The sequence below is a fragment of the Schistocerca americana genome, chromosome 2 (assembly GCF_021461395.2).
Source record: "Schistocerca americana isolate TAMUIC-IGC-003095 chromosome 2, iqSchAmer2.1, whole genome shotgun sequence".
Taxonomy (NCBI): domain Eukaryota; kingdom Metazoa; phylum Arthropoda; class Insecta; order Orthoptera; family Acrididae; genus Schistocerca; species Schistocerca americana.
Window position 1 is genome coordinate 834,871,413 of NC_060120.1, and position 27,606 is coordinate 834,899,018.

At 38.3% G+C, this 27,606-nt stretch overlaps 1 protein-coding gene across 1 annotated transcript in view; it reads right to left on the minus strand.

Annotated features, from left to right (window-relative positions):
- LOC124595510 (mucin-5AC) overlaps window positions 1-27,606 on the minus strand; it is a 98,435-nt gene that overhangs the window by 25,652 nt on the left and 45,177 nt on the right. The window contains 3 exon segments of the mRNA XM_047134273.1: window positions 3,828-3,945; window positions 8,066-8,164; window positions 8,248-8,469. Of these exon segments, the coding sequence (XP_046990229.1) occupies window positions 3,828-3,945; window positions 8,066-8,164; window positions 8,248-8,469 (439 nt within the window).

Here is a 27,606-nt window from a genome sequence, read left to right on the forward strand (position 1 = left end):
ATTAATCCGCAAGGCAGATTAGATCATAGACAGGCTCATCGTCTTGAATCCCAGAAACAGCACTTCAATGTGTGCGATTACCCAAGCAGGTCTAATAATCACTGATATTAGGTAATTATTTAAGGTGTCAGGCAGGACATCAGGCTACCAACTGTCATCAACACTGCCAAAGCCCTTGTAACAATGCAGACACCGTAGAGAGACAGAAAAGACAAGGGAGAAGAGAAGATTACCTGGTTATTTAAACAACCACAACTTATTATATGCTGTGAAGTACTGGCACCGTACCGTGTATTACAATTTGAAATGCGCAATAGAAAGTAGTACCCTTATTAAAATCAGTTTTTGCCTCTTGATTGAATATCTACTTCTAGCATAGATACTGCAGATTATTTTTGAGTGCATCTGAATTTGATTTAAGTCCATCCTCTTAAAACATATTATTCTACCCCATGTAGGTGTAGGCATTCCATAGTTCCAGAAATGTCATGACAGTACCTTTTTTCCTGCACCGTTCTATTTTAGTGAAAAATCGGAATAATACTGATATGTTTATACTTTCTGATGCTAACTCGAGCACTGTCTAGTCTCTGTTAATGGGTTTCTCTTGTTCTCTGCTTAATTCTAGTCGACCGTTTATGAGTATGAAAAATAGTTTTGTTGTCACACATGTATCAATTTGTGCCTTTGGTGATGGTACCATTACATTTTTCTAGCTGATGGTAATTTCCTTGTTTCAATAATTTTGAATATAATATTAAATGTGTCATGCAGAAGAGTTTGTCCCAATGATGTTATTAAGTTCATTATTTCATAAATTCCTGTCAATCAATAATTTGCCAGACTGACCATATCTTTGAATCACTTGTGCTATGTCCATCATTTTGCATATTCGTACTGGATCACTCTGATTTGATTTGCTCATTTGTACATTAACTGTTGTCTCCCCATTTCATCCTTTCATATACATATGAATGTATTTAGAGAGGAAATCTCCTCTGGCTTCCATCCAGGTAGCCATGTTCAAATTCCGCAATGTTTCAATGAGTGCTATCATCTTCTAGCAAAGTGTTCATGACGCATGGGCATACCATCTACATTTCACCATAAGATGATGAGAATGACACTCATCAAAATGTCACAGAATTTGAACACACAGATGGAAATTTTGGTAAACATTTTTGGCAACAGTGATCAACAGAGTATTATATTTTAACTAAAGTTCAGTCTTTATCGCAACACTTATGTCACAATAACATAGGTGACCGGTTTCGGTTATATTTATATAACCGTCTTCAGACCCATGGCTTCCTTGGAGGATGGTAGGCAGAGCTCTCCTCAGCTGCATCAGTTGACTTCGTAGCAGCTGAGGAGAGCTCCGCCTACCATCCTCCAAGGAAGCCATGGGTCTGAAGATGGTTATAGAAATATAACCGAAACCAGTCACCTATGTTATTGAGACATAAGTGTTGTGATCAACACTGAACTTTAGTTAAAATATAACACAGATCGAAGCCCAAGTAGATTTCATCAGCAGTACATATCGGAAAAGCCTACATTCACATATTATGTTTTTACTGTTTTATCTAAATTTAACAGTAGCCTGCTGTTTTTAAAGTTCTCTATGTTTCTTGACTCCTTTAAATTTAAGCATGCTCTTCACTCTTTGGTTATAAATTAAATATGTGCATCATTATGCTTTGGAGACCATTACTTAACGCCTAAATCTCAATCCAAACATGAAGTTGTTATCTGATTTCTTCCTGCGACTCCTGATCTTTTCTTTGCTTAGTAACTTCTCATGCACTATCTCCCAAAGTAATTGCAAATGAGCTGACCTCCACAACATAACTCATAATTTTGTTACTCACCAATCACCATCGTGACAGTGGTTGGAATGAAGTCTAGCGATCAAGATTGAGAATACAGGTAAACAAAAGAGAAAGAAAGAAATAAAAAAAGACATGGGTGACCTACAGAGAGCAGTAGAAAGATGTAGGAAAGGGGGCATGGGGGGGGGGTCGATTGCACAGTACAATATGATACAAGTGGGACAAAATCCAAATGGCTGACAGCGACTGGCACAGAAAGGCCAGTGAAGTTGAGATAAAGTATGTATGATTGAAGCATGACTGCATCAGGCACAACTGCAACCTGCTCTCAATTCATAAAAAGTTGGTATTTGTCGGTCAGTGGTTCAGAACCATACTACTGCTGCTGAGTACCACCTTCCATCCTTGGCCATCATTTAGTCCAGCCATTCGTCAAGGTGAGTAATTATTTCATGCAGACTGCTGAGCAAGTTACACAGAAGCTGTCCCTACGACATTTCTCTACAATATTCTTTCTTCCACAAATACTAGTGCAACATGTTGCGTGTTTGGAAAATGGGGGAGTGTCACTGATGAAAATACAGATGTGTCGGTGAATGTAAAGCCATGTCTGGATAGCTTAGTCAGTAAGAGCACTGTCTGCAAAAGGCCACATTCCAGGTTATAGTTCAGGTCTGGTGCACAGTCAGGTACAGGAAGTCTAGGTTTCTCTGATAGGGCTGCAAGAAGAGTTGGTAAGCATGTATGGGACAGGTTTCACACCGGTTCTTCCACAGAAATATGATCATGGAGCAGAGGACTGGTATCCAGATTGACTGAGCAGCAAGCAAAATTGAATGGGGACAAAATGTCACTTAGGAGCGGGGAGGGCATGTCATTTCAAAGCATACGAGGTTCAGCCCTGGTCCTATTACAGAGGAATTTGCCCAAAAGCTCGGCAGCTAATTGGACTGTTCTACAAACCTGTTTGTTGCTAAGCTGTATGTCAAAAAAAATTGAAGTAAAAATTAAAGAAAGTCTAAATGTGCAAAATATTTCATACTTTTACACATCTCTTGTAACACATAACATTACACAATTAAACAATGGACTAGCAAGGGATGTCATCCTTATGCCATGTCTACTCCCGATCCTTATCACATGGGTCACATCACTGTGGCAGATACAGGTACAAACCTGTCCTATGCACCCGCTCAGCTTATCCTATTCCACCACAAACACATCATAAGCAATCAGATGCCTGTCCACCTGTGAAAACAGTCAACCACTTTGTTGTAATTTTTGATGTTTTATGTGGATACAATCACCTGCCATCGATCTTCCTGAATGATGGTCAACTGTGGCCACAAGAAAGTTGACCACTCAGCAGTAGCAAATGGTGCTGAGCATAACATGTCACTTCAATGGCTGCTTCACTGCAGTGCAAACTGACTGGATTCTACTCCACAAACCACTTCACAATCAAAAAGATGTAATTGAACATCTCTCAATTCTGGAATCCTCCTGGCCTCAATCTCTGCTAACCCTTGCCCAACAGTCGCCTCCACCTTGCCCTCATGCCTCAGGCTTCACTCCACAACTTTCCAACCACACTGTTCCCTCTGTAGTCTCCCTATCTTCTCCCTTAGCCAACCCATATCAAATTTATGTTCTAAAAGCAACTTCCCCTGCCTGTGCCAGGGAGGGTTCATCAAAGCACATGAGCACAAATTAAATTTCGTCTTCAAGACTGCTACAAATAGGCAAGAAATTTATAATGGCTGTTACTTTGCATCACCAATTAAATATGAGCATTTGACAGTGATCTTTGAACTCTGTTGTATTTATGACAGAGAGATTCTAAAACCTCTGTCTTTATTTGATACAAAAGTCGGAAAGAAACTTGTGATTATATTACAACTGGCACTTACCGTGGAAAATTTGCAAAACAGTTACATCATGTTTGACAGTAAAAAGGATTAAATAACAAACACATTAAATCACCCAACTACTCACCCTTCATTATCCCTCTTGCGTAAAATGCTTGGTCTTGGTGATGCATTTTGCTTTGTTACTGGCTGAACCTGGCTAGTTTGGCCAACCACTACAGAATTTTCAGCTGGGACAAGTGTACCTATACATACAAATATTTTAATTCTGAGATGAATATCAATAGCGTAATTATGGCAACATCCTGTATAAGTATACAATATAAATATTTACTTCTATTTTATAAAATTTTAATTGTCTCAAATACCAAAAACCAATCTGAAGTAACAGGAAATAATATGCTTGTGTCATAGCAATGAAATTAGCCTAACTGATTTACATAATATGTAAACTGAAGTGCATGTGTGAGGGGTGTTCAATAAATAATGCATTTTTTTTCCTTGGCCAACTTCAGACAAAAATATGCGGAATCTATTGTGGGACACTGGGAAATATTTCCACTTCAGCACCTATAGTTTCATGAAGTTCTGATACATGGTGGCAGTATTCATAGCCTTCAAAACGATGTCTGTAATGGTAGTGCATTCCAAGCAGAGAGCTGTCACAGAGTTTCTTCAGTGGGAAAACCAGAACACTGCATAGATTCATAGGCATTTGCAAAATGTCTAGGAGACTTGGCAGTGAACAAAAGCATGGTGAGTCATCTTTGCAACAGGTCATGCAAACTTGTCTGATCTACAGCATGCCGGCTGGCAACAAACAGCTGTAACTTCAGGAATGTCTGAATGTGCGGACACAATCATTTGAGGTGATCGATGGCACAATCAAATACCTCGCTGCTAACTGGACATCTCTGTTGGCAGTGCTGACACACACACACACACACACACACACACACACACACACACACACACACACACCAGTTGGGATACTCAAAGGCATGTTTTTTTTTTTTTTTTTTGGTTCCTCGTCACCCAACTGAAGACCGTGAAGAGCAGCAAAGGACCATCTTTGTGGAACTGCTTGCATATTATAGGCTGAATGTGGTAAATTTTTACCCAAAATTAACACAGGAGATATAACATGGGTTCATCAATTTGGACTGAAAATAAAACAGCTCCTCAGAAAATTGACGAAACGACTTTCAGCGTTTTTGTCGCCACAAAAATGTAAATGAACTTCTCCTTCTCCATGACATCGCAGAACCTCAAATAAGTCTGTGCACCTGAGAGCTCACAAAACTTCATTGGATTGTTCTTCCTCATCCACCTCACAGCCCAGATATCTCTCATTCTGACTTCTATCTGTTTGGCCCGATGAAGGATGCATTCCGCTGGAAGCAGTACGTGGATGACGTAGAAGTTGCTGATGCAGCAAGACATTGGCACCAACACTTACCAGTAGGGTGGTACCATGTGGGCATACAGGCCCTCCCAGTAAGGTGGCATAAGCCTGTCATATTGAAGGGAGTTTATGTTGAAAAATATGGTTTTGTAGCCAAAGAGTGGTAAATAATGTATATGATGTATTGGAATCCTGAATAAAACTGACTTGCTTTCAGAAAAGTGTTTTGCATTAATTACTGAACACCCCTTGTATTAACATACAAGAGAAATAGTAAGATTTAGTTAATCATGAATGTCACATCAGTTCTGGAGTCTTATTTATCTAGAACTGGGTGTCATGCATACTACAGTCTCATAAAGTGTTGATTATTTGAAATTTATAAAGCAAAACTAGTGTTTCAGTTACCCTCTTCACCCCTATTTCCTTCAATGAAATCAAATATTTTGTGCTTTCAGTCTAATGTTGCTATAATTTGAGACTAAATAGAATCAGATAACATGACAAACATGAACAAGTAAAAATAAACTGAATACAAAGATTTTCATGCTGTTGTCGTAGCTGTTTTGAATGGTGTACTACCCAGATGATGACTCCTATCTCCATGGAATCTAGTGCCACCAAGACAAGCTATATACAATGTTTACATCATGCTACACACACATCCATATCATCTAAATAAGGGATACCTTAGATGTATGTTGCCATTTGGAGTATTTTAATGTAGCGCACTGGAACCTCTGCCAGTGTAGATCAGGTCTGTTATAAGGAATGCTCTAATCCATTTCCAGTATGTTGCTTGTGTAACGACCACGTGTGCTACTTGTTAGCAATACATGAATCTATTTCAGTAGTACCATATTATTTATTAATGAAGAATTGGTCAATATGCTCTTGATTTATGAAGGAGGTCACCAAAAATCCTTCAAGAACAACAGAACAGAGTGCAGAATGGATATCTTGTAGATGCCCTCTGATGCACTCCACTTTACTTGACGTCAATAAAAAACTTTGACAAACTGGAATTTTTGCTCCAAGAAAATATATTCATAGGAAAACTGCTACTAACAAAACAGAAAAAGCACCAATTCTGGCAGCTGCTGATGTAAATCCACGCACTACTACTCATCAAAGCAAAGAGATTGAACTCTGCCAAAGAAGTATTCACTTTATTCTTCGTAGGCATAAATATCACATGCTCCATTTCTCTCTGCATCAAATGCAACACAGCAGTCTTTTCAACATTGTTTACTGTGTACTGTCTATTGGTTCTACAGTGAGACAGTAATATCTGTAAGGGATTCAACATGATGCATACCCTGCCTGTAATTCTTCAGTAGCAAGAGCTACACCACATTAGTGAGTGTGAGGTGGCAGTTTAAGCCAGACTTGATGTTAGACTGCTTCCTCTGAGGTCGTGTGAAACATGACCTAGAACGATGTTCCAAATACTAGAGGATATGGGAGCGTGTTATGTCTATAAAGTGTTTACTCCAGATATGTTGACTGCTGTGTTTCAGCCTGTATGAAAGTGTCATTTTGTGAATGGTTCTCTCTTCGAACATATCCTTTAAAACACTCACAAATTTTTACCTGTGTGCAAGTGACAGAGCATACTGTAAATATTAAGTGTAAAATAACTTGCCTGGAAATTCTAATTATCCCATTAAAATATTTCACTCTGAGAATCACATATCTGCATGAAACTCTCATCTGAGTGTTCCAAGATGTAAATAGCCCCACTCTTAAGGTTTGCTGGATGGCTTTATAGCATTCTCTTTGGCACAAAAATATTACAATCATTCTAGTCCGCTATGCAAGCGTGACATTTCATCTAAACCTAGCAGCACAAGCTTCCCTGGGGAGAGGCATTAACTTCTGGGTAGTGTGACTGAATTTTTCTCTTAATCATCTCCTATTCTAGTGTGAAAAAATTGGTGCACATATTTAAAAAAAAGGTTTAATACCTGGTTGCATGGTGATTAATCTAGTTGTAAAAACATACAAAGTCTCTGTATCACAAGCCCCAGTCACCATTTACCTTGTTGACATTACAAGTGTCTTGAAATTATTTTTAATGTGTTGAAACGAAAAGTTACGTCCTCACCACGTATAGATGAGATTATGATCTAGCCACTACCATGCGAGCAAGTCATTTCAATTTTTAAAATTATTGTACTACTGTAAAACAATCTATTAATTTTTTTTACTATTTCTTTTGATTATTAAAGGAATTCCATTTTGTATCCAAACAAACAGCAGGTGACCCCCCCCCCCCCCCCCCACACACACACACACACTTAATGATTGGAGTATTAATGACTAATATTGTAAAAACACCCATTCTAGTCAATTCTAAATCAATGTCAATACTATAACAACAACAATAATACCAAGGAAAATGGAAGCACAGCTAGACAGCTCTACGTAATTCTACTGAAAAGGACTAACTCAGTATTAACTGGTGAATAACCATTTAAATCAAAATCTGCAGAAATAATTCATTTTTCTTTTATAGAGTAACGCCTGAAACAAATACACATTTAGAGTGAAAAATGTTCCTTCTGTATTTCTAGCCATAACTTTTAGTAAAAGTGAGAAACATGTGGTTAAAATATGTTTAAGAAGCAAGTTAACCATGCAGTATTACATGCACAACTGTTCAGTGGTATCTATCAGCAGCATTATTTTATGTAGTAGTGATAAAATGGTGCATAATAGAAGTAAGCCAAGACTACATCAATTAGTGGAACAAGAATTCAACTGTGTTCCATGTTCAGGCAATGTACTGCAAATGCTGAAAGTGGATCATCAAAATGTGGAGAGCTACCAACAAACTATGTAACAAAGAGCTGTACTGGAACAAAAATATGAAAAACAAAACACCATGCACAACATATGAAGGCATCAGAATAGCTCTAAAATCTGAAATGAGAGAGAAACAAGAGCCCCGCATATACCTTCAGTCACAAAAGAGGAATGTACAGGCACTGATGACCTCGATGGATCGACCACCACCACTGGGTTGAATCTCACAGGCTGACCACTTGTTACAATGCCTGAACAGATCAGAACACAGCAATAAAAGAAAGGACCATGGATACCCAGCTGAAGCAGTCTCCTGACACGGCACAATGCTTACCGTGAACTTGTGTAGTGACCCCAGGCCGTACTGTTGGTGTTGTGTTCGCCTGCACAGAATATGGTGTCCCAGCATTGTATGTGCGAGCAACCAGTGACCCACTTACACCAGCTACTTGGTAACCAATAGTAGATGGCTCGTAATAATATGTAGCAGTTGGTATGCTGTATGTTGGCAGTGAAGTAGCTGCCCTTTCCACAGTCACTTGTGTCGAACTTGGAGCTGAAACAGAAAAACAACAAATTAAAGCAGTCCAAAAATAAAATTTAGTACTTCATAGAGGCACTTACACTTCAAAGTATAAAAACATCTGAAATACAAAGTATAGCAAAGTAACATGAAAAACAGCCTCGAAAGTTGCTGGTGCTGATGATTTCTGTGAGTATACACGGTTAAACTGAAATATAGAACCAGTAATTTTGCAGAAAGTGGCAAAGAATCAACAAACAGCCATAATGGTAATCTTGTAAGCATGAAAATATGAGTATTGTGCACAGCTTCAATGTTTGACAGTTTCCCAGAGAAATACTGTGAAATGGCCTGGATAACAAAGAGCATCTCTCTCTCTCTCTCTCTCTCTCTCTCTCTCTCTCTCTGTGTGTGTGTGTGTGTGTGTGTGTGTGTGTGTGTGTGTGTGTTATGCCATTCACCACATAAAGAAAGTAAAAAATAAGAACCACACAAATTCTGAAATCTCACGAGCAGTAAAAAATAAGAACCACACAAATTCTGAAATCTCACGAGCAGATGCAAGCAAGGAAGGAAAGATACAAACATGTTCTTTTCAAGAGAAGAAATGCTCTCAGATTAAAGGAGGAAAAGAATCATGGTGTCTTTGATACAGCCACACAACACCATTAATAAAATCTGAAATAAATAAAAACAAACAAAGAGTGTAACAGACACTGAATAACAACAACCAACTTCTTGTCTACCTACAAAGCCCTGCAATGTTCAATGTTCAGGGATGGGGGAGAGTGGGGTAGTGGAAGAAAGAACTGAGAACTGTATGTAACACAGAGCATGCGACACCTTCGCTTTCCACCTTTTGCCTAAGAAATTTTGGGTGTAACACAGTGATTTGTTCAGGCCACATGTTTTCATGGGACATTTAACCTTTTGAAATAGAGCACTTTGTTAGAGATTCTTTGACAGTGCAAGCTGTGTTACTTATAGTTAGCTTTCCAAGTTGTTTAGGTCTGACAGTGCAAATAAATCAGTCCACAAAATGTTTGTTATGTAATACAGCTCTAGTCTTTCTACCCTTTGAATTTGAGATATGGGGCTCCCATCTATGGCACTATTTTGATCATCATAACATTTCCCTATGATACTTTTCAAGATTTTAGAGTGTTTCCTTTGTACACACGTCACCCAAACTCAACAAAAATAAAAATGTTATCATTTTGCCTTTCAGATAACCCATCAATTTAAGGGATTTCGTCTCCACTGCAAAGTTACATTGTTAAAAAAAAAATCTGTAATAATTTTGTATAGAAAAAAAGTTGATTTTCAGTTGTTAATTTTTGCAGATTTTTTCCATCTTATAACATCTTTGTGGTTTTTGCCTGCCACACCTTTCCAAAATATTCTGCTTTTGCTGTTATTCCGCAAAAAACTATTAATATTTTCCACATTTTAATCAGTCTGTGTTACGTTAGGGAGACCAGTTCTCTCACCTTTCAGATTTTTCCAAGCAAGTGATGCAAACAACATCGTACATATATTTTCCACTCTGAAAGTTTGGATACTGACAAAGTTCTCATCACTACAATTTCTAACAGTCACATATGTAATTAACCAAATCACATGACAGACAAAACATACAGCTTTCTGTATGCTACAAAATCCTAATTTCAATAAGGAAATGGCAGGTATGGATGAGAGGTTGCCCATAAGAGCATTTGTTACCTCCTGGTTACATCTGGGTGTTGGTATATTTAGATGATTAATGCTAACACAATAAAAACTCCAAACAATAGTTTCCCCAGTTTCAAGTGCTGCAATAATGTGGGCACTATGACAAAATGGTAGTCACTACTGACTCTCCTTACACAAATTATCTTGCTGAAAATGTCAAGATTCCTATTCAACAATACAATTTTCTTCCTTCACAAGAGAGATCAATTGGACTGAACTGCCCAGAGACTATGCAGCAGATATCACCATCTCAGCATAAAGCACAGTGTGGAACCGCACAAGACCGTGACCTCTACGCCAGTTTGCCCTTTTTTTTTTGTAAGGGATGCTAAAATGAATGCATCTTAACCCTTCGAATGTTATGGACAAGTATATAAGCAGTGCTGTAACCTTCTCCAGGTGCTCCGGACATGTCAAACCACGCAGCTGTCATTTTTGGCCAATGCTAATTATGCATCCTGTTCTGCTGGCCCTTTCATGCTGCAGACTATTTAAGTGTGGAGTCACAGGTCCCCTATATGCAGGAACATGCAGAGCTGTATTTCCACACTGTTCTTTCATTAGTTGTTCATAGTTCCAGCTGCATAGTTTGAGTGTGCATCTATGTTTGCTGCTGTGGTGACTTGTTGCACATTTCAGCTTTCCTTTGCATCTTTTCATCAGAACTTCCTGTTCTGTCCTGCAAGAAAAATGTCACATCAGTGTGGTCACCCAGATACCCAGATACAGAGGTCCTGGAGATACTCACTAGAGGTAACAGTGATTATGAATTCCATGATTTCAGTAGTAGTGATGAGTCCTCAATGGAATCTCTACGTAGTTGTCCACAACCCTGTAAACAGGTGCCATAGAACATTGGTTTGATGATTCTACAAGAGGGTCAGTCAGCTGTTTTTCAGAATCCAAAAAGAATTAGAAAAGAGCACACCTTCGTGGCACTTCTGATTGTAAACAAACCATTTTCCAGTTATTAAAACATGCACGACTCCACTTCAGGACACAAATGTCAATGACTCACTCATTGTCATATGCAATTATACTTGTTGCAGTTTATAGCACATAAAACAAATACATTTTATGAATACACCTGGGAAAATACTTCGGAGTCTGTGCATTCTCTATTGTGGAAAGATACCAGATTTGAGGGACTTCATTGTTTTGTTGCTATTTGGTTTCTAACGGCTCAAGTTATAAAGCTGAAAATAAATGTTTACACTGGCCAACAATGATAAAGTTTTGGGCTAAAAATAGTTAATTCCTATATATAATAGTTAATTCCTATATATTTCCATCTACTGAATTAAAAAATTACCATAAAAATGACAGATTAGCTCTAGCTTTGGAAATATAGTGACATTTCATTTTTATTGCCAACATTTTCAGTTTGGGGGAAATTTTGTTTTCAGAGTTGGCACACCTGTCAGATAACCAAACGCAAATGTTTGTAAGTCATAAACATAGATACTGTTGCTGTGACTCGAGTTTCGTATAGTTTCTGCTGTAATTAAAACAGAATTTCCACATTGAGAGTCCTTTTGTTGTGCAACATTTGTAAAAATGCCATGAAAACTTGTAAATTTTACACTAAAAATTTTTTGTTACATTTGTGGTGAAATAATATTTTCCTCACAGAAACACAATCTGACACCTCTTTTGAAGACTGCCTATCAGCATTACTGGGTATCAAAGTAGGGGACCAATATAGGTTTAGGGCTCCACATATACATTGCAATGATGGTCAGTTACAATGCGAGAAAAACTGAAAAATAAGGAACGATCTATGGCTTTTGCTGTGCCTATGGTTCGGTGGGAGCCTACAAACCACACAGATGCCTGCTATTTCTGCTTGACCCCACCTATAAAGGCAGAATAGTCAATGAAGAACAGTTCCATACCCAAATCTCCGACCAGCTAATCTACCCATTCCGCATTCAGATAGCTTACCAGTTCCTACTCTGCTTGAAAATGGTATGTTTTAAGAAGAAAATGAAGACAGGGTAGAACAAGAAGAAGAGGAAGAAGAAGAAGAACCAAAGAAGCCTTCCACATCCAATGACCCTGATTTTGAAGAAAAAGATGATTATCCTCACAGACTGAGTTAAGAGACCTTGACCTTTCAAAGGAGAAGGTGGAAATTCTTGGGTCTCTACTACAGCAATGGAATCTTCTCAAAAGTGATGTCACAGTCTCACAGTACAGAAAACTGTCACATGGAACTGCCTCCCTTTTTGGAGAAGAGCAACTATCTTGTTTGCTGTGATATTAATGGCTTGATGAAATTTTTGTATCTGAACCATGATCCAACTGAATGGAGGCTAGAGACCCCTCCAAGCTCAGTTTGACAGCTGTATTACTTAATATTGGCAACCGTCTTCCTTTGTTCCTGTTGGTCATGCAGTTCAAATGAAGGAGACATATGCAAATATGACAGCCCTCTTGGAGTCAGTCAAATATCATGAACACAAATGGAAAATCTGTGGTGCTCTAAGTCATTGTACACAAAACATTGCTGCTTCTTATGTATGTGGGACAGTAGGGATAGGAAATCGCATTATACTGAAGCAGACTGACCTGCAAGAAATCTTAACACTAGTGAGAAAAATGTCATTGCCGATCCTCTGTTGGACCCAAAAGATGATCATCTTCCAGCCCTGCATAGCAAGCTGGGTTTGGTGAAAAATTTTGACAAAAATGTGTACCAAGAAGGATGTGCCTTTAAGTACTTAAGAGAGAAATTTCCAAAATTAAGTAATACAAGAGTTAAGGAAGGCATTTTCACAGAGCCATAAATTCGACAACTTGTGAAGGATCCTGCATTTGAACAAGTTTTGGAGGAGAAAGAAAAGCAAGCTTGGGAAGCTTTCAAAGAAGGAGTTCGTGGATTAAGCTCAGAAGGTGACAGTGCTCCTGCAAAAATACCATAACCTTGGATGCAACATGTCCCTTAAAATCCATTTTCTCCACTCCCACTTAGACTGTTTCCATCCTAGTTGTGGAGTTGTCAGTGATGAACATGGAGAAACATTCCATCAGCACATTTCTGTTATGGAACAAAGACATTAGGACCATTGGAATGACGTAATGCTTGCAGATTATTGTTCGTCTTTGTGCAGGTATGCTCCGGAACTCCCATTACAAGAGCCAAGCTAAAAGACAATCTCAAGCAGCCACCACACGATTCTCTTCAAACACAACCATCTGCAAGGTATTCTTCCAGCAATTTAGAACTCTTAAAATGTAACTATCATTTTAAAAAATTCAAATACATAACTTCATGGCAGATTAAAACTTTGTGCCGGACCGAGGCTCGAACTTGAGGTCCCGAGTTCGAGTGTCAGTCTGGCACACAGTTTTAATCTGCCAGGAAGTTTCATATCAGCACACACTCTGCAGCAGAATGAAAATCTCATTCTAGAAATATCCCCCAGGCTGTGGCTAAGCCATGTCTCAGCATTATCCTTTCTTTCAGGAGTGCTAGTTCTGCAAGGTTCGCAGGAGAGCTTCTGTAAGTTTGGAAAGTAGGAGACGAGGTACTGGCAGAAGTAAAGCTGTGAAGACGGGGGCGTGAGTCGTGCTCAGGTAGCTCAGTTGGTAGAGCACTTGCCCGCGAAAGGCAAAGGTCGCGAGTTCAACTCTCCGTCCGGCACACATTTTTAATCTGCCAGGAAGTTTTATATCAGCGCATACTCCGCTGCAGAGTGAAAATCTCATTCTGCAATTCAAATACACTTTCAATTTTGTTTGCATATGTAATTAAAATGTATCTTTTTCTCTTCATCCATTGATATGAAATACTTCCACCTAGTGTATATCACAGAAACTAGAGCTAAGGAAAATTTTTCACTGCGATATTCAATTTTCTCGACCCAAGATTAGTAGAATTGACTCATGAAGTGCAGGAAAAATTCAAAAACTGTCTTTTTGTTGGACAGTGTTATTGGTAAAGAGATATACTTTTAAACACTCGAGTTTTCAATGAAATTATGTCCCAAGACAATTTAATGTTACTTTTGAGAATGCTACACTTTAGTGACAACTCCGTGCTTACTGGAGATGACTGTTTAAAAGTGGGAATACTGTCAAAGTTCGTTTGATGTTTTGCGGTACATTTAGTCCACATCAGAAGCTTTGCATTGACAAAAGTCTCTCATTGTTCAAATGTTGGTTATTTTTCAGGTAATTTACTCCTCTCAGGCAAAGTAGATTTGCAATAACGACATTCATGCCGAGTGATTAGCAGACTGGGTACATTTTGGATATCACTGAATATATAGGTGCAACAACAGAAATTGGGTTCCACAATTTAGGAGAAAGTAGCAACATAAAAGTTACGTATTTCGAACGGGGACAGACTCTGTATGTCAACAATGGTATTCCAGGCCAGACATATTCTTCTGGCTTGGCAACCACAGAACAATCACATGTGGCACAGTTTGTATGAACGGCACCACATGCAGAGGAAATCAAAACGAGGAAAATCTGAATTAAAGTCAACTGACAAGATTCTTGTACCAATTAGAGTGATAAAAGGAGTGTGGATGTTGACCACATGTTCTCTGTGGTTGAAACAGAGAAGACTGAGAGAAATACAGGTGAAGAAAATCAAGAGACCCCAATGTATTGTAGATTACAACATGAATATGGGTACAGTTCACTGATTTGACATGTGACTGACCTCAGTAGGATTACTGCATAAGATTGTGAAATCGCATTAGAAATTTCTTTTCTGAATTAGCGCGTTTTAAATGTTCGTAATCTTCACAGGTCAGTTACAGGACGAAAAACGGTGCTCGCAAAGTTTTCCATCTCTCTCGTTACATAAAATGTAGAAAAATATGCGACAGAACTGAGAAAAGCTGGCAGAAGAAGGCACTCTAATGACGAGAATCCTTTAAAATTTACAGAGAGGCATTTTCCCTATTATTGTGAGTGAACATTCAAAGTGAAGTGCCAAATGCACAGAAGTGAGGTTTACACACACAGAAAACCAGATACCAATGCAATAGAAACCAGATACCAATGCAAAACTTGCAACATACCACTGTGTTTGTTACCCTGTTCCCAGACTTACCACACAAAGAAGCATTAACAATCATTGGGAAGTAAAACAGATAGCTGAAATTCATACTTCAAAATAAATTATTTAAAACACGAAAAGCAAAAAATCATAAAAATGTAAGAAAGAGGATGTTACTGCTTCCTACATTCACTAGTGCCAGTCGAAGGCCCAGATTAAAAAGTATGAAAAACAGACGCAATGGGTGTAAAAAGTACTTAAATTGTTCCTGACTTCACAAATGAAGTAGTTTGCTGGCAGATGAATGAACTTTGTATTTCAGATGCTACATTATTTATTCTGTACATAATGTAATTGCATAGCATACATTACGCGAGTGGAAGAAACAAATTGTACATATTCATGTGCATTACAAAACACCAAAGTTATTCCCACTTAACGTACACAGTTATATTTGGCTATCATCTTTTTGACCAGGAAATTTACCTGTAGATGTAAAGCAGGACTGAAATGCATACTGCATGTTGTGAAAAGTGCAAAGTTACTATAAATGATTGACGCAACTTCACAAACTCACTGTAGCTACATTATATTGTCACAAAACTTAACACTCATATTGACCAATTCAGAAAGTTTTGTACTGTTGCAGCCACACATCAGATTTCCACCACAAAAGTGCAGCAGTGAGCAGTTAGACAAGATGGCGACAAACACCAACTAGGCGTATGTTGTGCTCTAAAGTTTTCACAGCACTCTGCCATACCAGTGCAAAGACGATTCAGAACGAATTTCAATGAAGATCAACCAACTGCCAACCCATTTGGTGATGGTATGTGCAATTTAAAGTTTCAGCATGCCTCTACAAGGAGAAATCAAAGGGTTGGCTTGCTGTGAGTGAAGAAACAGTTGAATGTGTGCGTCCGAGCTTCGCATCTAGCCCACAGAAGTCGACGAACAGAGCAAGCACAGAGCTTAATAAAACACAACTGACCGTTTGGAGGATATTAAGGAAATGATTGAAGCCGAAGCTTTACTGCTTGCAACTGCTACAAGCCCTGACTCCCATGATAAAGTCAGACGCTTTGAAATTTCGGCACATTTGCAACAGCTTATGAAAGAAAATGGGTTTTGTGAGAAACTCGTCAACAGTGATGAAGCAACTTTTTTTTTGTGAATGGCATGGTGACACGCAGAATGTGAGAGTCCAGGAGACAGAATCCTCACTATCGAGCAGCACATTTGAGATTCAACAAAAGTTAATGTGTTCTGCACTATCTCTCAGTCCTTTTCCTTCTGGGAAAAAGACTATTACAGGACATATGTATCTGGACATGGTGGAAAACTGACTCATGATACAGCTGGAGATCAACACTGTGGACTTCACCTACCAACAGGGTGGTGTTCCACTCCACTTTCATTATGATGATTAAACAGGAAATTTAGAAACCAATGGATCAGTTGTGGTGGGGTGGATGATCAGCAATTCACAGGGGCAGGAAAATTTCACAAAAACAACAACATGAAAGATAACACAGAATTTTTAGTTTTTAGTGAAATTGGCAGTTTTTTAAACATTATGAAACTTGTCTCTTTTCCTGCATAAAAAAATGTAATAAAGCTGAGTTTGACAGATCACCAATATTCGTAACTGATAGTTATGAATGTTTAAATTCCTTTTCTTTTTTATTATTCCATCAGACTTTAGGTACTTGTACAATCTCAGAATTACAATTCATTTCCCATGTAACCCATTGTGAAATATCATCAAAAATAGCACCAAAATTGTCAAAAATATAATAAGAAGCAAATTGTACTGAATGTGGGAAAAAAGACTGGATTGGGCAAAAAGTTATAGCAAATTTGGTGAAAGAAATGAAGAAATGTTGAACCTGAAAAAATAAAAACCAAATCTGGCAAAGTAGTAATTGTGAATCTGTCAAAAAACACCCAATAGGGCAAAAGTAACACCCAATAGCGCAAAAGTAACACCCAATAGGGCAAAAGTAACACCCAATAGGGCAAAAGTAACACCCAATAGGGCAAAAGTAACACCCAATAGGGCAAAAGTAACACCCAATAGGGCAAAAGTAACACCCAATAGGGCAAAAGTAACACCCAATAGGGCATGGAAACTGATAATAAATAGCTCAAAACTGGAAAAAATAAACACCAAAAAGGAAAAGATATAATACCAATTTTGGAGGGAAAAAAATGGCAACACACACCAGATTTAGCAAACAACAGCACAGAAATTGACAAAAAATTACAGAACATGGCAAAAAACAACACCGAATTTGGTGCAAATATGACACTGAATTTACCATAAAGATAACACTGAATTTGATGTAAAGATGAAATTGAATTTTCCATAAAGATAACATGAAAATCAGCAAAAAAATCAAATGTGAAAAAAATAATGCCAAATGTGGCAAAAAAATAATGCCACATGTGGCAAAAAATAATATCAAATATGACAAAAAATAGTACCAAATACAGTAAAAAATAAAAATTTTTTCCTGTCCCTTTGCCAGGAGTGTGGAGGTCATGACATGAACTGCCAATTCACATCATGACCTCCACACTCTCCTGGCATAGCCCCATGCGATTTTTTGTGTGGGGTTGTGTGAAAGATTCAGTGCTCATGCCTCCTCTACCAGAAAACCCACTCCACCTCTGAGCCCACATCAACAGTGGTTTTAAATGGATTGACAGGGACATGTTGTGCCAAATGTGGGAAGATCTTTATTATTGATTTAACATCTGCAGAATCAGAAGAGGGTACATATGGAGCACTTGTAATATGTCAAAAAACCTTTGAGGGTAATATATGTGTGCGAAGCAACATTATATGACAAACCGCCATAGCTGCAGGAAATCAGTGGAATCACTTCAATCACTTATAATAACCTTATATTCCAATGCTTAAAAATTCTGAATTTAGGGGTCTCACCAGATGAAGTAGTATGCTGGTAACAGATAGACCCAATTCTTCATAAGCAGTCATACCTATTCCGCATATCGCCCATGAAGTTAATGTACAGCACATGTAGCGTCAGGTAATAAAAAATTATATAGATTCATTTCTGTACAATATGATCAAATTACTTCATGTCTTTATTGGGAAACTTATCCCTTACACCAGTCAAATTTGATTTATGGCCTTTAAGTTCCCCTGAGAACAATTAATTTTATTTAAGTACTTGAAATGTATTCAGATACATCAAAAGTGTTCTAGTCGGATTTCATTTCCCTTGTGAATTGTGTGTGAATGAATTTAGTGCTAGTATGCATCCAGAGCACAGGCAAATTGAAAAGTATGGATGTACAGACCGTACTGCTTAGATCGCAGGGTAAACTCAAAATGTGCAGCATAGCACAAGAACTCTTGTGTCAGGTGATTCAGCTTACAAGAAGCGGTCCTGTATGGAAGGATCATGGCGCAGGTAGTCAGCTTAGGCAAAAATGGCACAGCACTTGCCGTAGTCAGTGGCAAGCAATTCCCTGTCAGTTAAATGGTTAATGAAATCTGACATCCAGTGCTTACAGAACTTAGCAAGAATCTCAGCCGCACCTACCAAAGTATCAAACAGCTCTATTACATATTTGTTCACATGCCACAGATATTGGCTTCAACAACCCATACAATAAATGATCTCTGACAGTTTCTTCATCACACACACACACACACACACACAGACACACACTGCTTTTAACATACTGCAATACCATTATTTGGTACCTCTGCCATTAACATGTGGTCACGAATAAATAATCAACCCTAACTCAAACACCATTCAACTGGTCACTAACAGCTTTCAGATGAGCATTTGAAATGCTGCCATTTTAATAACTGAACCAAACAGTTTTCAAAAACCAAAGGGGAAGTAATGATACTCTTGTCATCACTGCAAGATTTGCCCTATCCTTCCCTGTAATTTTACCTGCTGAAAGGCAATATTCCAATGAAATGACTGCAACAAGGTGCAAATAGTTATTAAGAGAAAGATATCTTACCAGGTTTTTAAACATCAACTTTTTGAGACACAGGTAACAGTTAACTGCATAAAAAAAGCATATCTGAGGATATTGTTTACCTGGTTTACTAAGGAACTGATATATTATCTCCTTTAACTATGCAACAATATGTATGGTATGTTACAATAAATTTTATACTCTTCAAGGGTGCCTGGAAATTAGCTACATCAAAACATCTTACTTGAAGCTAGTCACACTTAACTAGTGCCATTATAAAACAGTCAGCCAAAGTTTTAGTTATTGTAGCGTATACCGAGCAAAGCTGTTACGCATCTCAGCCTTATAATGTTGTGTATAATGTACAATACTACACAACATTACATTAATCTGTAATTACTGTTATTACCAAGTCTACAAGAACATGATTTTATTTTGGGAAATTGATAAATAAACTGTTTTATACTAGAAGTGACTCATTCTGGCAACGTATTTCAGGACATCTGCAGCATTCATTGTCAGCAACAATGAAATGTTTAAACAGCTGCGTGAAATCTTGTGTTGTTCAGCTTAATCACACAAATAACCATCACCAGCGAAATTTGTTTTTCTTACAGATTCCATCATCAATAAGCAACAAATGAGCCATTAATTAATGACAGTTTCACAAAGCCACGAACCATGTACAATCTGCAGGCACCACGCACCAAGAGAAGTAATCGGCATTTAGCTTCCCTGGTTCAACTGAAGATTGGTGGCTAACCATTTCGGCAGTCTGTGTAAATAGACACACCATAAGACAAACGCAGATATGTGACTTCATACATTTATATATTACACACAAAAATCTGAATATCTCTCAAATATGGACACTGAAAGTATTAAATAAGGTGACTATCTAGTAAACCAACAGTAGCCATGTCCTCTAAAGGGCTCTCTCAAATCCTTTTCAGCAACACAGCACACAGAAACTCTTATTTTCTTCATTTCCAAGCTGGAAGTCCGCGGATATCAAATCCACATATTTTTCTTACAAAAATCTGCAAATATAACTAATAAGATGTTCTACTAACAGTTAAGGCACAAAAATTACATCACTGGAATACAACAGATGCCATATTTTTTCTTTCAAAAAAGTCAACAGCATCTTTAATCAGATTTAATCAATGAGGCTCATGAACAAACATTCAGTATCAAAAGACTGGGCATAATCGTAGCTGCATTTTTAGTAATGAGAGAAAAGGAAAACGTGAAAAAAAGCGCTATTGCAAATCACTGTATCTACCAGTAACAAACACTGCACCCATATGTGAGTAGTTGAAAATGTAAAATCTCATGCCAGTATCCAGAAACCACTCCAAAGAATCTCATTTACTGTTTGTGAAAGTAAGCAACAACCCAAGTTGCATAACTCCACGAAAAAATGAATTGTAGGTAAATTCCAGACTAACCCATATCTCCAGTTTATTACTACAAACAAATTTCTAAAAGAACTGACATAATTTTTCAAAAAAGATAACTTCTACAATTTCAAATATCCTAAATGCCCTGTATAACTGAGAATAATTGGAATAAACATAAAAATTTAAAAAATAACTGATGTCCAAAATGGAAATGTTCTCTTCTAGTCACAGGCAAAGCTGTTGGTAGATCATGTAACTAGAATTATCTAAAACCTGGTAAGCTGAAGATCAAAAATGATATGGACAAAGTATGTGGAACTAATGAAAATGGTCAATGTATGTGGCACTTTGAACAGCAAACAAATATTCTTATCAGTGATGGCAGAAACTACAAAGAAAAGACATGCCTGTCAGCAACATGGTTCTATTAAAGTATGCTAAATTCATGTCACTGTGTAACTATAAGAGTGTAAGACAATGTGCTCATAATAGGAACTCAAGTGAAATGCTGTACCTAAGCGATGTGCTCTATTGCATTAACTGCTAATAATAAAATTTTGAAGGTTTATTTATAAATTCAGGCTTTAAAACACTACTGTAACATCCCCTTATTTACAATCGGGTATAATTCTCTACATATTGAAAGAGAAGAAAAGAAAAAATAGCACCTATTACCTCCCCCCGTTACCAATTTAGATATCTTGCCATTTATTACTCTTTGCTGATGGCTTAATATATGAAAGTACAGGTTCAAAGAGGCTGCATCAGAACTAACCATATACACTACAACACCCCAGGAGTTACAATTATTTCCTGAAAATTTAAAATGCATGTGCAGTGTGAAAGACTCCATGAAAAACGTGATATCTGTGAGCACATGGGAGACTGGCTATTTTAGTTAAGATAAACTGTGGAACTCATTTTCAAACAGTAAAAAATAGAACTATGATCAAAGCATCAAATTTGGCTTCAACTGTAATTAATAACACGACAGTCAAGTTTGACACCTATTGTTACAAACAAACAAACAAACAAACTTCATCAATAGTAGTTGTTTCCTTCCAAAACCTATTGGGCTAAGCCAGTGTCATGCAAGGCATCGATCTTTATTTGCTTGCAGCATTTGCTATGCACAACTAGGGGCATTAAACCTGTAGCATCATTATAAATTGGCATGTGTAATAAGGCTATTGCACTTATGTCCATATTCAATTTTTGAAAGTGTCAAGAAGCGCAGCACTAAAATAACACACTGTTTGTAACCAAAGTGTGGAATAACGAATAAAATGTGATAAGATTCACATGATCATAAACACAAGCCACTGCAGGTCAATGTTATATGCTTTTTGCATATATTTATTAATGAAATGTAAACTGGCAGGTCAACTCAAACCAATATGTTCCAATGAATTTTGGAAAGAAACAAATGGTTTTATATTTTTATATACTATCAATACCATATATTGTTGTGGGCTGGACTACGACTGTGCAGCATCAATACAAAGATATTTTGAAATAACTAAGTACTCAGGTATTCCTGCAAATATGTTACATTTCATAATGTGGCTAAAGTATCTCTTAAGTCTTGAAAGTATTTACAATTGCATTAATTATGCACATATCAGAAGAACGTGAAGAAAGCAGTACATATTCCTCAGAATGTAATCACCCAACTGTAGCACAGCTTGAAGGTCACATAATGCACCGTATGCTGTTTACAAACCCTAGAATAAAGAAGATAAAGTTTTAACTGTGTCAGGAAATGGAAGTCATAAAACGAGTAACAGCTGTGAATAACTTCACTGCATGCGATCAAAGTGAATTTACATCTCATAAAAATGTAAATACAACATGAGCTAGTTTTAAGAGCAGCACTGAGTGAGTTCTGATAAAAATTCTGCTGCAGTAATTAAGTGATTAGAGATGGCAGTATTAGTCTAACAAATTTTGGGCAAGAAGCAAAGAAGTTTCATTAGGGCCTTTCCAAGCATCAGAATTTGAAAGAAAGAAATAAAGATGGGTATTTTCTGCATTTACTGCAAGAATGTACACAGACAGGGATACCAAAGAACAATAAAGGAAAAACTTGCATACACTGATTAACAACAATAGCAGACGCTGTTCTGAAGAACATTGTACCTCAACCTTATTTCTCTGCAAACTGTACAACAGCTGGATGATCACTAATTTACTTTACATAAATAGAGACTATTTTAGAGCTATGTCTCTAATAATGTGTTTATAAAATTACTGTACTGAGACTACGTCAAAAATTATATAGACTAGCAACATGTCTGCTTTCTGCCTGCTGCAAACTGAGACCTGATAAAACCTGATGTCTTCCATGGATGCTGACTGCACTCCTCCCATCATTTAAAATAAGGTACTGCAGCCACTTACAATAGGAAGTAATGAATTGCAGTTACATTTCCAAAAACTAGTATTTGCTGATTCACCAATTTCCTCTCGGCAGCCAAGATAAAAGCTGGAAGTTGCTCTGTAATTACAAATTGACAAATTTAATGTCAACATCTGATACCCTAAATAAATTAGAATGATCACACCTATTCCACACATTATCTGAAACAACAAAACTGAGTTGAAACATTTACACTGCTAACTGTTAAAACACTTTTTCAGAGTGGAACTTATTAGTAAATGGATACAGCTAATACCCTATTAGGGACAAACTGAAGTATTAAAAAGCAAGAAGGTGGGGTTTCTTTGTATCTTTCTCAATCATAGTTTCAGTAATTCATGCTTAACATGAAATCTAATGTATATAGATGCACAAATAGCCATTTAATAAATTCAGTCAAAAAAAGAGAGAGCATTTCAGACCACTAAAACAAAAGAATTCCACAGTACTCTGTACAGCTTAAAAAACCTGGGCCGAGTCATTGCAAATGCTGCATACTAAGGTGGAGGGGACAAAAATGTCATGATATTTTTTCTTTCAATCAGAATCAAAATTTAGAAATCTTTATATTTATTGTAAACTCCAGGTTGGAACACCAATATTGTAAGGAAAGGATAAATTGCCATTTACCTTAAAGATAACACATCAAGTTACAGACAGGCACAATTACAATACACTTACACAGCCTTCATTGTAACAAGAAAGAGAGAGACATACTGTTCATTTACACACGCAAGCACACCTCACACACACGACAGCTAACTCCAGCAGCTCGGACCATAATACACATGGAATGGAAGTAGCAGTCTTGAGAGGGTGGGGAAGGAACAGCAGTGTAAGGGTGGAGGGGGGGGGGGGGGGGGGGGGGCACTGTCTGGCAGAGTATGCAGAGTCTAGGCTGCCAACAGGAGCAGCATCGGGAGGCTATAGAACAGAGAGGTGGGGGAAAAATGGAGCGAAAAAGAAGAGGAGAGGGGAAAGATCTGTGGGTGCACTGGCAGAGGACACCACAAAGAGGTTGGGAGGCAGAACGGGGAGGAGGTGACAGGACAGAGGGGATGGGAACTATTGGCTGGAGGGTGTGGGGACAGTATGTTACCTTAGGTTGGGGCCAGTATAATTGCAGGAGTGCAGAAAGTTTTGTAAGAATAACTCTCATCTTAGCAGTATAGCTGGCAGTGGAAGGAAGGATACAGATGGTTCAGGTAGTGAAGAAGCCATTGAAATAAATTGTTATGTTTCAGCTGTATGTTGTGCCACAGAGTAATCTTGTTTGCTCTTGGCCATAGTCTGGTGATGGCTGTTCATTCTGGTGGACAGCTGGTTGGTAGTCATTCCACTGATTACCAACCATTACCAACCATGATGATAAAGGATGAACGGCCACTGCCAAATGTGGCTAAGAGCAAAGTAGATCACCCTGTGGCACAACATGCTTGAGTTCAACAGCTGCTTCTCTACCCAAGCCATCTGGGTCCTCCCCCTCACCACCAGCTTTTCTGAACTGTACATATGGGAGTTATCCTTACAACACACTCTCCACTCCCGAAATTATCTGGGCCCCAACCTACAGTAGCTTATGTCCCCACACCCTCCACCCAACAGTGTCCACCCCCTCTGTCCTGTCACCTCCTCCCTATTCCACATCCCACTCTCTTTGTGTGCCTCCCTTTGCAACACACTTGCCTATATTTCCCTGCTCCTTTTTTGCTCCATTTTTCCCATCTCCCCACCCCACAGCCTCCCGACACTGCGCCTCTTGGCAGTTTACTCTCTGCACTCTCTGCCAGTCAGCATTTCTCTCTCCTCCCACCTATGCACTATTATCCCTTCCCCTTTCCCACCCCCTTCAGACTACTGCTTCCATCCCTTGTGAGTTGCAATCTGGTCAGAGGTGCTGGAATTGGTTGCCATGTGTGTGACATGTGCATGCTTGCGCAAATGAATGGTGTATGTATCTATTTTTTTTCTTTTTTTTGTATGACCACCACGTGTATCTCTTTTTTCTTTTTTATGAACACCATGGCCAAATGCTAATTTACAAGTGTCTTCTAACTGTACCTGTCTGCAACTTGATGTGTGATATTTACGGGAAGCAGCAATCTATCCTTTCCTTACACTGTTTATATCAACTGTGAACTTTTATACCTAAATAATGTTCTTTTCATTAGGGAAGTTGTCTAATCTTTACATTAGACATTAATAGACCCTACACCAATATTTGAAATGTTAAACTTAGAGCAGCAAATAATCATTACAATATAGCTGTTATTCAATTCTCATACAACTATCATTATACCCGAGACAGAGGTCTACATACCAACAGTCAAAATGTGCCGAATTAAAGAAGGGCGGCAGGTAGGCTTACCATATTTCTTTGTGTCCAACTCAGGACACACTTTTGAAATTACTTGAGTTTCAACAGTTTACTGAAACATTAAATTTACTTCATTCAGTTATATTTTTCACCTGGCCCTTTTTTCTTTTCCTTTTCTCTTCACATCACATCACCAAAATTACTGTTAGTGTTACCAACTTTTCTTATATTCTGTATGGTTTCACACACAGCACAAGATAATGAGCAGTTTCATCTGAAACTTCATCAAAATTTAAAAGTTTAACTTTAATTTCCTCCTTCAGACTGAAATATTTTACTACAATGTGAGAAAGTTTTATTTCACGACTGTTACATTATTAGCGTTTACCAAAGAACAAGATGTATTACCAACATAAATGGCAAATTAATGTTAACAAGAACTACCTCTTAACTCCGCCAGTGCCGGTCCCAAGTCCAGGGCCTCACCTTTCAAGTGGTGAGGAAGGAGGAGGGGAGAGGAGTAACAACCTTGTTAAAAAAAACTGGGTCCATATGGCTCTGGATGGTAGTACCCTGTAAGGGACCCTTACCAGGGTAACAAGTGAAGACAGACAATGGTTGGAAACCGGATGAGGATTTTGCAAGTCCCAACAGTGGAAAAGCAGAAGAACTGTCTTTGTATCTTACTTCCCGTAGTGTCTGCACTCCAGAGGGGCAGCTACAAACGGCAGCTGTTTTCCATGTTAGGAATGGCCTAAACATATGCTGGCAGCAGCTCTAAAATGTCTTTGGGAGTGGCGACTCCATCATAATAATAGCCTATATATGAAATGGTAATTCAAAACCAGCCTCAGAAAAGGTTAGGGCTTTCCCTGCAGGCGACGCGCATTTCTTAGGGTGCTGGGGGAACTGTGAGAAATGGGTGACTAGGCACCAATACAATGAAGGTGGGTATCATTAATGTGATGACTTACTGGGAAGGCTGAAGAGTTGATAGACTTCTTGGAAAAGGAGAACATAAACTGATGGGACTTAGTGAAGTTAGATGGAAGGGAAGAGGAAGGAGGAAAATGAGGAAAGGATACACACTCTACTGGAGTGGTGGATAAGAAGCCAAAAATGGATGAGGTATCATAGTAAAACCAAACCTAGAGGAATATGTGGAAGCAGTAGACTACAGAAGTGATAGGGTGATGACGATTTGGCTGAGGACAAGGAATGTAGTGAAGGACCTCATCCAAGTATATGCATCACAAACAGGAAATAAAGAAGACAACATGGGAGGATTCTCTAAAGGTATCAGAGAGTATAATTACAGATGTGGAAGCAATAGTAACAGGTGACCTAAATGCATAGGTAGGCAAAGAAAGGCTAGGGAAGCAGGAGATAATTGGCACATATGATATGGGAGGAAAAATGAGGAAGGAGAGAAACTTGTTGATTTCTGCAAAAGAAAGCGGGCTGATTCTGGGCAACACATGGTTCCTTAAAAAGGATAGCCAAAAGATAACAAGATGTGAATGGGGTGATGCACGAAGACAGTCATCGATTACTTTCTGGTGGAAAAGAAAAATCTGAGACAATTGATGGATACTGCACTCCTACAAGAGGCTTTTGATGGAGACCATCGAGCGATGGTGGCAAAGATGAGATTCGATGAATTGAAAGACATAAAGGAAGAAAGGGAAAGGAAAATAAAAGTGTGGAAACTAAGGATGGCATGGTACAAGAAAAGTTTAAGGAGTTACTTAAGCATAGAATCCCTAACACCGAGTATGGCAATGTGGAAGAGGAATGGGGTAAGTTCAAAGAAGCGTCTGTTAGCTCTGCTAAGAAGACCTGTGGCAGAGTGTCCGGAAGGGTAAAGGAAAAGCAGACACCATGGTGGAATGAGAGGATGAAGGAGGCAGTAAAAGAAAAGAAGAAAGCCTGGCATGAATGGAACAGAGACCGAACAGCTGAAAGTAAAAGGAAATACCAGGATATTAAAAATAAGTGTAAGAAAATGGTAGCAAAAGAAAAGAGGAAAAGCTGGGAAAAATTCACCCAAGAATTGGGTAAAGATGTTACTAGTGGTAAGTGGATGATATATGGAATTACAAAGAGTACGAGGAAAGAAAAAACATACACAAAGCCAATAAAACGCGAAAGCGGAGAGCTATTAAAGCAACCAGAGGAGATAAGGAAAAGATGGAAAGAGTACTTTGATAAATTACTAAATGAGAAGAACGGCAATGGAGAGGGAATAGAAGTATGACAGGGGGACAGGTCTGGAAGAGTAGGAGGAGGAGGATATAATGATGTTAGAAGT